General features: G+C 42.3%; 1 protein-coding gene across 5 annotated transcripts in view; it reads left to right on the top strand.

Moving 5' to 3' along the window:
- Window positions 1–15,179, top strand: part of SYNE3 (spectrin repeat containing nuclear envelope family member 3) — a 133,352-nt gene that overhangs the window by 11,204 nt on the left and 106,969 nt on the right. For 2 of the 5 annotated variants that reach the window (XM_061612065.1, XM_061612064.1), the window contains exon 2: window positions 12,884–13,084. The exons of the other annotated variants lie outside the window; for them this stretch is intronic. In XM_061612065.1, coding sequence (XP_061468049.1) covers window positions 13,053–13,084 — 32 coding nt within the window. In that variant the 5' untranslated portion in view covers window positions 12,884–13,052. The remainder of the gene's footprint in view (window positions 1–12,883; window positions 13,085–15,179) is intronic. 5 annotated transcript variants of the gene reach the window in all.

The raw sequence follows: 15,179 nt of genomic DNA, 5'->3' as shown, positions 1-15,179 counted from the left end.
TCAATCAAGATGGCGGCCGAGGTTTCCCTAAGGGGCTGATGCCTCTGCCGCTGTCTTGGTTAATGGCACGCATGCGTGCTACATGTGTGCGTTGCTGCCATCAACCAAGCTGGCGGCAGAGGCTTCAGCCCCTTAGGGAAACCTCGGCTGCCATCTTGACTGATGGCAAACCAGCACGCACAGCTGCAAAAAACAACAGAGAGGAAAGTAGGTGAAGCAGGGGAATGGCAGGCGGCTCTGAAGCTCCTGCCCTGCTATCTGCGGCAGGATTGCTGCCATGGATTGCAGAAGGGGAGCGGAGGGGCCCCTGTAGCCCCAGGGGCCCTTGGGCCAGTGCCCCACCTGGCCGCCCTTTAGAACCAGCCCTGTTTCCAGGTAAGCCTTGGGAAAGACCCCTGTCTGTAAGTTCTAGGGATCTGTCAATTCCAGTTCTCTCCAGTCTTCATTTTTGCAATCTTAAATTCAGTTCTCCACATTTCTGCAGCAATTTGTTATTTTTTTTAAAAAAAAATTATCATGAAAATTCTTCAGCATTTTAGTGTGAATTTCTCCTAATAAATACATTTTTATGCAGTTTTGAGTAATGTACACATTTTTGCAAGCAATTTCTCATCATATAATGCATTTTTGTATGTTAGAAAAAATCACATTCATTTTTATTCACTTTCCCCCCTAATATATGATTTTTGTAAACCTTGGTTGGAGAATTGCATCACAAAGTTCAGATAAGTGCGAATTTTGAAGGACAGTTGTGTTTTGGTTCTCATATTTTTAAATATTTTTAAGTGTTTTTAAATTTGTATATTTGTATATTTGTTTTTAATGTTTTAATTGTTGTAAACCGGCTATGGGGCAGTATACAAATGTAATAAATAATAATAATAATAATAATAATGTTTCAGAAAGTGTGAATTTGATAAATTCAGCTTTGAGTGTGGACTGAATCAAATTTCTCCTCCATCCTCCATGGAGCACCACAGCCAGTTAGTGTAGGCCAACCTGGTGTCCTCCTGAAGTTTGGACTACAAGTCCTATCAGTGCTGGCTGGGGCTGATGGGAGTTATAGTCCAAAACATATGGAGCAGGCCCAGTTGATATGGTACAGTAGGTACCAGTATGAGATACTTTGGTGCTGCTATGCATCTGCTCCTTCCTAGAAGGAGAGGTTGCACTCCCTTTAAGCAACTGGTAGTCAGAGTTATGCTTGTGAGTGCCAGTTGCTGGAAACTGCAGGAGGGGAGAATGCTCTTGTGCTTAGGTCCTGCTTGGAAGCTTTCCATAGACATCTGGTTGGCAATTGTGAGAACAGGATGCTGGACTAGTTGGGTCATTGGCCTAGTTCTTATGTTCCTTCACTAGAAGCTGAAGTGCAAGCAGAACAAGCTTCCCTACAGACACACCCTTAATCCATTTACCCACCCATCTTTTTCTTATTTCCTTCCCCAATTATGAACATAAAAGGACTGGGCAGGCTGGTAGTCTCTCTATATGTTATTCACCACTTCTTCTTTAGGGCAGCGTTGCTAAATCCAGTTTCGACTCTGCCATTTTGGTGTTGCCCTCCATTCTCACTTCTAAAACCCTTGATGTGAGCATTCTCTCAGGGAATTAGCTGCATCGTTTCCTCTCTGCCCCCTTGTACCATGTTCTCTTTTAGACCATCTGCTCTGCTCTTTTATCTGCTGCCAAAAGAGAAGCCAGCCCTGTGTTTACACAGCAGTGTGTCAAGCTTTGCCAATAAGGCTTTCCGCATGTTTTGGAGGTGTGATATGCTTCCAAGCTGGCCCCAGGCATGTGTGGCTCTCATTTGGCCCCTATTTGTTGGCCACAGGTTCGCCCTGTGATTACACAAACTCATGGAGGATAAAGATATCAGTGGCTACTAGCTATGACAGCTATGTTCTACCTCCACTGCTGAAGGCAGTATGCCTCTGAAAGCCAGTTGCTTCGAATCACAAATGGGAAGTGTGTTGTTGCACTTGGGTCCTCCTGCTTGTGGGGTTCTTATAGGCATTTGGTTTGCAACTGTGAGATCAGGATGCTGGATTAGATGGGTCTTTGGCCTGATCCAGCAGGGCTCTTCTTATTTCTTTAACTGGAAGCAAGTGACCCAAAACAGTGTCTGCACAGCTGCAGGGAAACTGATCAGGATGTTAGGGGCTCATCTCAAAATTCATTTACGGCACACTTTTAAGAAGTGTTTCTTATTTGTTTTGCACATTGTGCATGTCTTCTCGTGCATGTCTTTTATTCTCTTGCAGAGATATCACTCCCACTCCTCCTGCATGCTAAAGTCCAGGAACTAGAAAAGTTATTCTTCCTCCAAGATAGCATATACATTGCTGTTGTGGTTCTGTCTGGAGCATGGGCCCAAATAGCCCTTTTCTGTTGCCAGTCCCAAGCTCTAGAACGTGGTCAGGAACTGGATCCGGTTCTAGAGTATAGAACTTCTATTCCCATTTTGCTCCGTCCTTAATTGTAGTGTTACAATTTTTCTGTTTGGGAAAACCATTGGTCTTCAAAAGCCTTTAAAGGTGAGACCTTGACAGTGGCTTCTATTGCTATTTTGTTTTTTCCCCCAATGATATTTTATTGCTGCTGTCTTGATTTCTTGATCTGTTGAATTATTTGGTTTTTATGATTATTGGTTTCATTGTTTTTCCTTTTTTGTGGTTGTGAGCTGCTTTGAACTTATGTAAGGAAAGGCAGAGTATAAATTATTTTGAAATAAACAGATATAGATGTGTGAGTGACTTGGGCATCTGTGGAATACCTTTGTTTCATAACTAGAACTGCCACCAAACCTTCATGTAAAACAGGGGTTCTTAACCTGTTTTAAAGCTTTAAAAGGTATTTTTAAAGATTTCTTTAAATATCTTTGTAAAGATGTTTTGTTTTAATATAAAGTCTGTTTTTAAGGTGTTTTAGAATGTTTCTGGTGTTTTTGTTTTCTGCCCTGGGCTCCTTCTGGGAGGAAAGTCAGGATATCAATAATCATAATCATAATAAAGCTGTGGGAATCCAGGAACTGGGCACAAAAACCCATTTCCAGTGCAATAGCATAATTTTTTAAAATTTATTGATTGATGGGAGTCCATAGCTTTCATCAGATTCTGTGACCCAAAAAAGGTAAAGAACCACTGAACTAAAGCAAAGGCTGAACTGATTCAAGCCCACTATTGTCTACTCCACCATTACTAGGGAAGTAAGAAGGCAGCAATTTCCATTCTGACCTGTGTTCGCCACAATCAGCACTGTTTCTGTTCCCCTGCAGTTCAGCTTCCTCTAAATACTACGTTATTTGTCTTGCTGCTTGCTCTTTAATGTATGTTGTGTAACTATTTACGTAAATATTTTTTTTTACAATAATTTTTATTCAAATTTTCATAAAACATACAAAACAAAATCATAAAACGTTCAAAGACAAAAAACAAAACAAAACAAAAATGATTAAACAAAATAAAATAAAATGTTGACTTCCCATTTGTCACAGATCAAATCAGTTATAGGTCTACAATATATAACAATCCTGTCTCTTAAATTATATTATAAAATCACTTTCCTCCAGTAGTTATCTTAATTAATCATCAAATCTCATAAACATTACTTTATTCTTTCCACAAAAAGTCAAAGAGAGGTTTCAATTCTTTAAGAAATATATCTATCAATTTTTCTCCAAATAAACATATCGATTAATCCATCTCGTTAATAATAATAATAATCTTATTGTCATAACCATAGTCCAAATAAACATATCGATTAATCCATCTCATCAAAATCTGTTAGGTCCAATAATTTCAATAGCCATTATTCCATTATCCCTATTAATTCCATCTTCCATCTTCAATAGTCCTGTTAAGTCCAGTAATTTCAGTGTCCAATCTTCCATTATCAGTATTCCATAATAATCTTGCTGTCATAGCCATAGTCATATAATAAGAGTCTGATGGGAATTTCCTCTATCCCAAATATTTTCTTGCCATCAAATCTGAATAAGTTGCTGAAATATTGTTGTAAAGTCATATCTCTGTTCTTCTTTTTTACAAAATGCACTGGTTCATCTCTTGAGAGTTTTTCCATTGTCACATGGCTGCTGTTAATTCCATAGATTTTCTCTATATCAAGCTCCATCACGTCATTCCAGTCCAGAAGATTATCCAAGCCATTGATAACTTTATCTCTAATATCTTCATTAATTTCTTCAGAGATAACGTTAAATTCCAAACAGTAGATTTTATTTCTAATATCCATAAACTCCAAATCTTTTTCCAATTCCACATTTGTTCCAATCTCCAGGGCTTGTATCTTCCCTTTATTTTTTCTTTTCTCATCTCTGATCTCATTCTCCTCTCTCACAGGATCCCCTATTTCTTTAAGCTCCTGCGTCATTTTGTTCAGTTCAATTTTCAGCTCCTTACTACCCTGTCGCAGGGTTTGTTTCGTTATCTCAATCTCGTCCATTATTTTCTGAAACATAATTACTTCCAGATTCTCAGCCACTTTCTTGATTGCCATTTTTTAAAACCACGAAAACAAAGCAAAACAAAAATAAAGAAGAACCACTTCTTATTTCAGCAACAATTGGGTTAATATTCCAGGCTTGATGACATCACAGTATAAACAGAGCAGCCTGCCTTATCTCTCTATGTTCAAGAATACAAAACAAATTTAGTTCCCAGCATCAAAACAGTTAGCGGCGTCGTGAAGAAGCAGATTCGTCAAAATAAAATAGACCAAAAAGAGAATAGTCCCAAACAATATAATGTTCCTCGGAATAGAAATCCCTCTTCTGTGTATATCTTTAGAATGCACTTCCAGGACAGCTTTTTGCAATAGAAACAGAGATAAGCTGTTAATTTCGTGAAAAACAGAGAAGAGTTATAACTCACCCAGAAGCTCTGTAAAGCTGATTCATTTGACAAATCTCTTTTTGCTGCAACAATTTAAACCAAGTAAAAAAAATAATAGAAAGAAGGGTGCTTGCCTGTTAGTCTGTTTTCTCTTTGAAGAAAAGATAAACGTATCGCATTAAACAGATAGAGCTTGTTCGAAAGTCCGTCCGGCATTGCTGGCTGGACCTTATCTCATAAATTAATGAAATCCAGTCCTCCCAACAAAAACAGGCTTTTGAGGTTGATCTCTACGTTTCTCCCTGCCCGGGAGAAATTTCATCAGTCAAAAAAAAAAGTTCTGACTGATTTATATCTGAATAAGCTTCTTTTGAGGCGGGAGCCCGTCTCAAAAGCAGGCACAAGCGAAGTCACCCTTCCCGGAAGTCACTATTTACGTAAATATTAACGGAACTATGGCCCCATCTGCACTGTACATTTAAAGTAGTATCATACAATTCTACACAGTCATGGTTTCCCCCAAAGAATCCTTGGAATTATTGTTTGTTAAGGATGCTGAGAGTTGTTAGGAGGCCCTATTGTTCTCACAGAGCTATAATTCTCAGAGTGGTCTAACAATCAATCCCTCTTCCCAGGGAACTCTGGGAACTGTAGCTTTGTGAGGGCATTAGTGTCCTGGCCAAGGCCGGTGGAATCAGACTCAGACCTACTGGTGTATTTTTCTCCAGTGTGTTTAATGAGAAACGTCAATCTAAAACGCTTCATGGATCAGCTTACAGGTTGCACAAGATTCTGCATCTCTACGTGGCATAATCAGGCATTACTACACAAAGCTAAGACATTGTTGCAGCAATTAGTCACACACCCTTACAACCCTTAAGTTGGTTCAGGCGTGCTCTTTCTACTTGAGTGAGGAAGATGTCACAGAATGGAATGTGTGTGCATGCGAGCACTCCTCCAAGGTGAAAAAGTGGAGGCCAGCTGAGCCTGCCGGCGCAGTTGCCTGTGTATCTGGGGTGGTGGCATTTCATCAAGATCCTCCTCCTCTAGAGGAGGTGTGTGTGGCAGCGGCAACTTGGGAGGAGAAGGGGGATTAGAAGGGAGAAGAAGGGACAGGCTCCTGATCAGCCATAATTCCTTCTGTTGTAACTGGAGTTAAGGTGGAAGAGCTATCACTGTCAAAAGTACTGAAGCCTATTGTCTCAGTACTTCCTGGTTGCAACTGAGCAGGACCCTCTCCCGGGTCTCATTCTGTGTCTTTGTCATCTTCTGTTTCATCACTGCAGGACTGCTCAGTGGAGTCATGACAAATAAGGGCTCTCCTAACAACTTTCAGCAACCTTAACAACTTACAATTCCCAGGATTCTTTGGGGGAAGCTGTGGAATAACACTGCTTTCATTTCAATATGAGGGAAATGTCAAAACAATGCGAAAACAGTCATTAATTACATATTGTTTGCAGATTTAAAAGCAACAACAATGATGGGAACAAACACCAATCATATTCGCTCGACTGATTTCTATTCTTGACCACAGTCACACAATCTGCAGCAATTTCCACTTGCTGTTCCATTTTTGTCAGAATTCTCAGACATCCCTAACTGTTACTGAGTAGTGGCCTCCCTCAGTGAACGTCTTTAAGGAGAGGATGGATAGCCCTGTGTCAGGGATGTTCTAAGTCTGGATTTCCTGTGCTGAGCAGGCAGTTGGACTAGATCCTCTACAAGGCTCCCTCCAACTCTTTAACATTCTTTGAGAGGAGTGATCGTAAGGACCAAGCTAGATGTGTGGGGCTATCCCATGCCTCTTAAGTACATGCTTGCCCTCATTCATTTAATTTATTAATTTATTTACAACATTTATAAACCACTTAATATTTGGGAAAAATCTCTAAGCAGAGCACAACATAAAAACAGTAAACAGTATTTGAAAAACAAAACACAACATAAAGCCAGTAAAATGTTGGCATATAAAAACGGCTTCAGGGGATTCATACAGACAAAATCAGAGCCTGATCTTATGGGTCAGGGAAAGCCTGGGCAAAAATGTGTGTTTTTACAAGATATCTGGAGCAACTGCTGGTTGTTGTTTCACATATGGCAGGGGATTCCATAGTACAGGGGCAATAGCAGAAAAAGGCTTTTTTTAGGTCACCGCCCTGCATAGAAGTGCAAAACTGGTTTTTGTGACTCCGCTCTAATATATCCCTGCCCAAGTTGACCCAAATACTAATTGACCCAAATATTCAGAAGGTGTGCCGGTCTTGCCTAGGATTGAACAATAAGAAATTGTTTCTTTTTAAATATGAAACACACCGCCAATTACTTTTAATGGAGCTTTCAATATGTGGGAAGCTAGAAGGTGCATCAAGCAGACAACGGCTTTGCAGCAGCTCTTGATTATGAAGTGTGCCAGCTAATTGGCTCTTGAAAGAAACCCACTTTTCGTTTCCTCAGTGACTTGCATCTCAACAGGAAACCTTCCTTTTTTCAGCAAGTCACAGGAAAGCTTTAACATGTTCATTAGAAAAACTGATCACAGCAAGCCCATTCTCAAGAAGTCCACCTCACCCTGCAATCCTGTTTCCTTTTCTTTTGCACAAGCAGTGCCTCCTATGGTCTGTTACTGTTTGCAGTTTTTCATGCGGAATCTTAAGCCATCTTCAACCTGAACATGCAAAGGCAAGAAACATATAGGAGTCTTTGGAGCATCCTTGTGCCACCCCCAACCCCAGCGTGCATATGTCATCCCCACCACTGCTGACCATTACATGTTTAGTGCAAAGCTCTGTAGGTAGCTTCACACTGAGAGGTCTCTTTGCAATCCACAACCCTGATAACCCTAGTCATCTCTGTGTGGGACTAGTCTTCAGGCAGAGAGATTTGGGGGAGGAGGAGGGAAAAGTAGATGGTTAATTGGGTGTTAGAACAAATTAAACCAGAACTGTCACTAGAAGCTAAAATGATGAAACTGAGGTTATCATACTTTGGACACATCATGAAAAGACATGATTCACTAGAAAAGACAATAATGCTGGAAAAAACAGAAGGGAGTAGAAAAAAAGGAAGGCCAAACAAGAGATGGATTGATTCCATAAAGAAAGCCACAGACCTGAACTTACAAGATCTGAACAGGGTGGTTCATGACAGATGCTCTTGGAGGTTGCTGATTCATAGGGTCGCCATAAGTCGTAATCGACTTGAAGGCACATAACAACAACAAATCCTGGGCTCAGGATCAGGTTACTTGAGAGATTGTCTTGCCCCTTATATATCCAGTAGGTCCTGCATCCTTCAGGGGAATGTCTCCTTAAAGCCCCTTCAATATCAGAAGTCTGCTCCACAGTAACTTGGAGCAGGGCTTTCAGTGTGGCTGCCCGTACTTTACGGAACAGCATCCCTCTTAAGATACATTAAGCACCCACTATCTGTACTTTCCAAAAACAGTTGAAGACATTTTTGTTTCAACAAGTTTTTCCAGCTAGATGAAAAGGTCTCTACCTCAAATGTTCATTTTGTACTGTTTTTAAACTCATCTGTAGTTGTGTTTTTGTACTTTTTTGAAAAACTTATTTTTAGCTGTTTTTATGGTATGTTTGTAAATTGCCTTGAGACACATGTAAAAGGTGATTTATAAATTAATAAATAAAATGATTAGTCCCAAGCCATGCTCTCTAAGACAGTGATAGCCAATGCCGTGCCCTCCAGATACCCCCATAACTCCCATCATCTGAGAACAGGATGCTGGATTAGCTGGGTCATTGGCCTGATCCATCAGGCCCCTCTCATGTTCTTATGTTCCTATTATAGAATCATAGAATAGTAGAATTAAAATGGGCCTATAAGGCCATCAAGTCCAACCCTCTGCTCAATGCAGGAATCCAAATCAAAGCATTCCCGACAGATAGCTGTCCAGCTGCCTCTTCAATGCCTCCAGTGTTGGAGAGCCCACCACCTCCCTAGGTAATTGGTTCCATTGTCATACCTCTCTAACAGTTAGGAAGTTTTTCCTGATGTTCAGCCAAAATCTGGCTTCCTGTAAGTTGAGCCCATTATTCCGTGTCCCGCACTCTGGGATGATCGAGAAGAGATCCTGGCCCTCCTCTGTGTGGCAACCTTTCATGTACTTGAAGAGTGCTATCATATCTCCCCTCAGGCTTCTTTTCTCCAGGCTAAACATGCCCAGTTCTTTCAGTGTCTCCTCATAGGGCTTTTCCGTGACCATTAGCCATACTGGTAGAGACTGATGGGAGTCGTAATCCAACAACATCAGGAGGGCACCTTGTTAGCTACCCTGGGTCTCAGAGCATATGATGTTGCAACTTTGCTGAAGCTAAGCAGGTGGGGATCCGGTCGGTGCCTGGATGGGAGACCAGCTGGGAACCCCATAATGGAAGAAAGATGTAGATGTAAATGTAGTAGGTAATTAAATGACAACTCCAGAGGTCAGTTGAATAGACAGGAGAGTTGCTGCACCCTGTAAGGAAAGGGACAGATTATAAAGACTGAAGAGTCTGGAGCTATTTCAGAGATGACAGGCATGGATCCCTGCATGTTATTCTTGTTATTCTTTCTTAAATGTCTATCCCGCTCTTCCTCCCAAAGGAGCCCAGGATCGCAAACAACCAAGCAGTAAAACAAAACAATTAAAATAAAATAAAAACATGAAAATTTAAAAGCATCAAGAACACATAAACACAATTTTAGAATTGTACCCTTGAACCAGAATGGAACCAGACTGCTGGCACTTAAAATTAAAAAGGTAGCAGAGCAGCTTTTAAACTGACTGAGGGGGGAAACCCAACAGGAGCTGAGAAAGGTCCGGTTCGGAATAAACCTCCCCCCTGGGATAAAAACCAAAGAAATGATGAAATTTTAAAAGGGGTAGGCCTAGAAGTAGGCATTGTGAGAGCAGGGGCACAGGATATAAATTCAGAAGAGCAAAATTACCACAGGCCTAACCACAAGTGCCAAAGACACTTGAAGAGAGACACTGCTTACAAGTGCCTGTACGCTAATGCTAGGAGCCTCCGAACCAAGATGGGAGAACTGGAGTGCTTGGTCTTAGAGGAGAGCATTGATATAGTGAGCATAACGGAGACCTGGTTGAATGGAGAAAACCAGTGGGATACGGTTATCCCTGGATATAAACTATATCGGAAGGACAGGGAAGGACGTATTGGTGGCGGAGTCACTCTATACGTGAAAGAAGGCATTGAATCCAGCAAGCTCAAAACATTTGACTTCAAAAGAGGAAACTTCACAAAAATGAGGGGATTGGTAAAAAGAAAGCTGAAAAACAAAGTCCAGAGGGTCACATCACTCGAAAATGCTTGGAAGTTGTTTAAAAACACTATATTAGAAGCTCAACTGGAGTGCATACCACAGATCAGAAAAGGTACCGCCAGGGCCAAGAAGATGCCAGGATGGTTAACGAGCAAAGTCAAGGAAGCTCTTAGAGGCAAAAAGTCTTCCTTCAGAAAATGGAAGTCTTGTCCAAATGAAGAAAATAAAAAAGAACACAAACTCTGGCAAAAGAAATGCAAGAAGACAATAAGGGATGCTAAAAAAGAATTTGAGGAGCACATTGCTAAGAACATAAAAACCAACAACAAAAAATTCTATAAATACATTCAAAGCAGGAGACCATCTAGGGAGACAATTGGACCCTTGGATGATAAGGGAGTCAAAGGTGTCCTAAAGAACGATAAGGAGATTGCAGAGAAGCTAAATGAATTCTTTGCATCTGTCTTCACAGTGGAAGATATAGGGCAGATCCCTGAACCTGAACTAACATTTGCAGGAAGGGATTCTGAGGAACTGAGACAAATAGTGGTAACGAGAGAGGAAGTTCTAAGCTTAATGGACAATATAAAAACTGACAAATCACCGGGCCCGGATGGCATCCACCCGAGAGTTCTCAAAGAACTCAAAGGTGAAATTGCTGATCTGCTAACTAAAATATGTAACTTGTCCCTCGGGTCCTCCTCCGTGCCTGAGGACTGGAAAGTGGCAAATGTAACACCAATCTTCAAAAAGGGATCCAGAGGGGATCCCGGAAATTACAGGCCAGTTAGCTTAACTTCTGTCCCTGGAAAACTGGTAGAAAGTATTATTAAAGCTAGATTAACTAAGCACATAGAAGAACAAGCCTTGTTGAAGCAGAGCCAGCATGGCTTCTGCAAGGGAAAGTCCTGTCTCAGTAACCTATTAGAATTCTTTGAGAGTGTCAACAAGCATATAGATAGAGGTGATCCAGTGGACATAGTGTACTTAGACTTTCAAAAAGCGTTTGACAAGGTACCTCACCAAAGGCTTCTGAGGAAGCTTAGCAGTCATGGAATAAGAGGAGAGGTCCTCTTGTGGATAAGGAATTGGTTAAGAAGCAGAAAGCAGAGAGTAGGAATAAACGGACAGTTCTCCCAATGGAGGGCTGTAGAAAGTGGAGTCCCTCAAGGATCGGTATTGGGACCTGTACTTTTCAACTTGTTCATTAATGACCTAGAATTAGGAGTGAGCAGTGAAGTGGCCAAGTTTGCTGACGACACTAAATTGTTCAGGGTTGTTAAAACAAAAAGGGATTGCGAAGAGCTCCAAAAAGATCTCTCCAAACTGAGTGAATGGGCGGAAAATGGCAAATGCAATTCAATATAAACAAGTGTAAAATTATGCATATTGGAGCAAAAAATCTTAATTTCACATATACGCTCATGGGGTCTGAACTGGCGGTGACCGACCAGGAGAGAGACCTCGGGGTTGTGGTGGACAGCACGATGAAAATGTCGACCCAGTGTGCGGCAGCTGTGAAAAAGGCAAATTCCATGCTAGCGATAATTAGGAAAGGTATTGAAAATAAAACAGCCGATATAATGCCGTTGTATAAATCTATGGTGCGGCCGCATTTGGAATACTGTTTACAGTTCTGGTCGCCTCATCTCAGAAAGGATATTATAGAGTTGGAAGAGGTTCAGAAGAGGGCAACCAGAATGATCAAGGGGATGGAGCGACTCCCTTACGAGGAAAGGTTGCAGCATTTGGGGCTTTTTAGTTTAGAGAAAAGGCGGGTCAGAGGAGACATGATAGAAGTGTATAAAATTATGCATGGCATTGAGAAAGTGGATAGAGAAAAGTTCTTCTCCCTCTCTCATAATACTAGAACTCGTGGACATTCAAAGAAGCTGAATGTTGGAAGATTCAGGACAGACAAAAGGAAGTACTTCTTTACTCAGCGCATAGTTAAACTATGGAATTTGCTCCCACAAGATGCAGTAATGGCCACCAGCTTGGATGGCTTTAAAAGAAGATTAGACAAATTCATGGAGGACAGGGCTATCAGTGGCTACTAGCCATGATGGCTGTGCTCTGCCACCCTAGTCAGAGGCAGCATGCTTCTGAAAACCAGTTGCCGGAAGCCTCAGGAGGGGAGAGTGTTCTTGCACTCGGGTCCTGCTTGCGGGCTTCCCCCAGGCACCTGGTAGGCCACTGTGAGAACAGGATGCTGGACTAGATGGGCCACTGGCCTGATCCAGCAGGCTCTTCTTATGTTCTTACCCTGACAGCTAATTATTTCTACAAACAGTCTGTCAGCTATCAAGTGCTTGGGTAAACTGGGATTTTTTAAGTTCCTCCTGAATGTTAATAATAGGGGAGACAGATGCACCCTATCAGGAAAGGCATTCCACAAAGTAGGGAACCGCCAATGAGAAAGCCCTGCCACGGGTCAGCACCAACTGGTTGTCCATGATGTGTGAAGGCTGAGCTTAACCAGTGGCTGGTTTTTAAAAGGAGAGTTGCAGAGGCTCCAGCAGACTTGGAAACCAACATCTTTTTGATCTAGCATCTCTGCCCAACTTAATTGTAGAGATATTATGGCTTTCTGTTGTTCCTCAGCAGTAGAAATCATTCTGTGCATGCTCTGAAGCACATTCTTCTGTATTTTTTCTCCCAAAATTATGCACTGGGCTATCTTCCAAACAGATTCTCAAACGGAAGATTCAAGCCCTGTCTTCAGCACTGGGCTCTTCTCTCTCTAGGTCTGGGATGGGGACCCTGTTGTCTTCCTGATGTTGCTGGGCTCCAGCTCCCATCAGCCCCAGCCAGCATGGCCAGTGGTCAAGGATGATGTGAGCAGTCATCCAATGGCATCTCGAGGTCCACACATTTGCCATCCTTACACATTTGGCCGCTGGATCCAGACAAGAGATGGTTCTTCGGAACAAACAAGGTTTGCAGAGGTAATACTGTTACAAGATCCTGACTTTCAACCCTACAAAGCCAGTGAAAAGAACAAACAGATGTCATTTGTTAAAGAATGTGCTTTGCAGAAATGAATCATCATTTTAGAACGGTAAAGCAGGGCTCTGGAGGCTTGGCTGCTTCATCACTCACAGACACCCATCCTGAAACCAACAGATTGAATTGAGTTCCTCCCAGGAAGCCATCAGCCTGCTTACAATGAAGACAATGACTCACAGGAGGTTGAACTCTTCATTTCTGCTATATTAAGCAGCTCAACCCCATTTAATGATAGGAACCTCTACTCTGGCCTAATCTACACGTGGAAGAATCTACACAAACACACACATTTGGTAATACAGATTATTGGATGATGTACAGTCTTTGATGGGTCAGTTTTGCCCATGTTGTGCAGAAATGAGTGTCTTAATTACTCTGCATAGAAAAGGGAAAATCAACATAGACCTTTGGGGAAGCATAGATCTTTGAGGAAGGTCCGCAGCTCAGTAATACAGCATCTGCTTTGCATGCTGGAGGTTCCAGGTTCAGTCCTTGCCATCTCCAGGTAGGCTTAGAAGTGTCCCCAATCTGAAATCCTGGAGAGTTGCTGCCAGTCAGTTTAGACCACTCTTCTTCAACCTTGGGTCCCTATATGTTGTTGGACTACAATGCCCATCATCCTTGGCCATTGGCTAGGCTGCCTGGGATTGATGGGAGTTGTAGTCTGACAACATCTGGAGACCCAAGGTTGAAGAACACTAGTAGACAATAGTGAGCTAGATGGACCAATGGTCATACTCAGTATGAGGGAACTTCCTTTATTCATATGTTCATAGTTTTTTCAATGGTGTTATCTGTAACAATTTGTTTACAGTAAATCCATTGGTGACAAAGACAGATGATCACCATTCCTTGCAACTGGGTACATGTGAGCTGAACCTCTGCAGCCTCCCCAGCCCCTAGCTGATCTTCTTGCAAGGAAAAACCATAGCATGTCAAATGAAATAGTAGGTTGGAGCTATTCCCCACTAGTGGACCTGCTAGCAAGTAAATGCTTCAGAGCACTTATTTTCCAATAATATCTATGCTGCACTTTGCACCAGTAGACTGCTCATGCAACAAAGGGGTTGACCAAGAATGTGTCAGGGTGGATCTTAGGGACTAGATGCTCTGAATCAGCGCATCCAAGAGCTTGAAAGAATTCCCTACTAGGAGCCCCTCCAGACTAGTGTTGTATTGCAAGTGTATTCTTCAACATGTTCTTGACACAATAATAGCTCACTCGTGGATTTCTTCTGCTTTAGTTTGTCCTGCAGTGCTTCCCCAGTGCTACTGCATCATTTCTGTCCGGAGGGGCTATAGTAGGGCTGTGCACTGGATTTGCCCAAGGCCCAAACCAAATCTGACCCATTCAGACTTTTGGGGACCTTGGCCAATTCGGGGTTCTGACAGCAACTAATGGCTACAGGTTGAATTGGATGACCCAAAGCGACCCAGGGCTTTCAGGGGACAAGGCATCAGGCTCTCCTTCCTGCCCGTGCACTGCTGCCGCCCCACAGGATCACTGTGGGTGCTAGTTTGAAAGGTGCTTTCCTGCAGGAAAGCCCATTGCAAAACCCGCATCATGCAGGTTTGCTCCCTCGGCTTGTCGGCTGTTGAGCCCAGGAAGCGATCCTGGGGGTGGTTGTTTGCAATGTGTTTGAAAGCACCAGGATCACTCCCTTGGTTCAACAGTTGACAAACTGAGGGAGCGAACCTGCGCAGAACTGACCCTACTCTTGATCGGGAATGAGGGAAGAAGATGCAATGTCTCCTTCTTCCCCCTCCCCACTGTTAAATTAGGGAAGGTTTTTACCGTAATTAAACATTTGCCTCGCCTTGTAATAATCTGTAATACAAAATCTTCTGGGAAAGGGCTTTAGCATAGCGGTAGAACATTTGCTTTGCATGCAGGAAATCCTAGGTTTAATCCCTGACAGCCCCAGGTAGAACTGAGAGAGACTCCTTGCCTGAAACCTTGGAGAGCCGCTGCCAGCCAGTGTAGACAATACTGAGTTAGATGGACCAATGGCCTGACTCAGCATAAGGCAACTT

The sequence above is a fragment of the Rhineura floridana genome, chromosome 2, assembly GCF_030035675.1.
Source record: "Rhineura floridana isolate rRhiFlo1 chromosome 2, rRhiFlo1.hap2, whole genome shotgun sequence".
Lineage (NCBI taxonomy): Eukaryota > Metazoa > Chordata > Lepidosauria > Squamata > Rhineuridae > Rhineura > Rhineura floridana.
The sequence above is the reverse complement of the archived record's forward strand: the minus strand, read 5'-3'. Positions and strand labels throughout refer to the sequence as shown.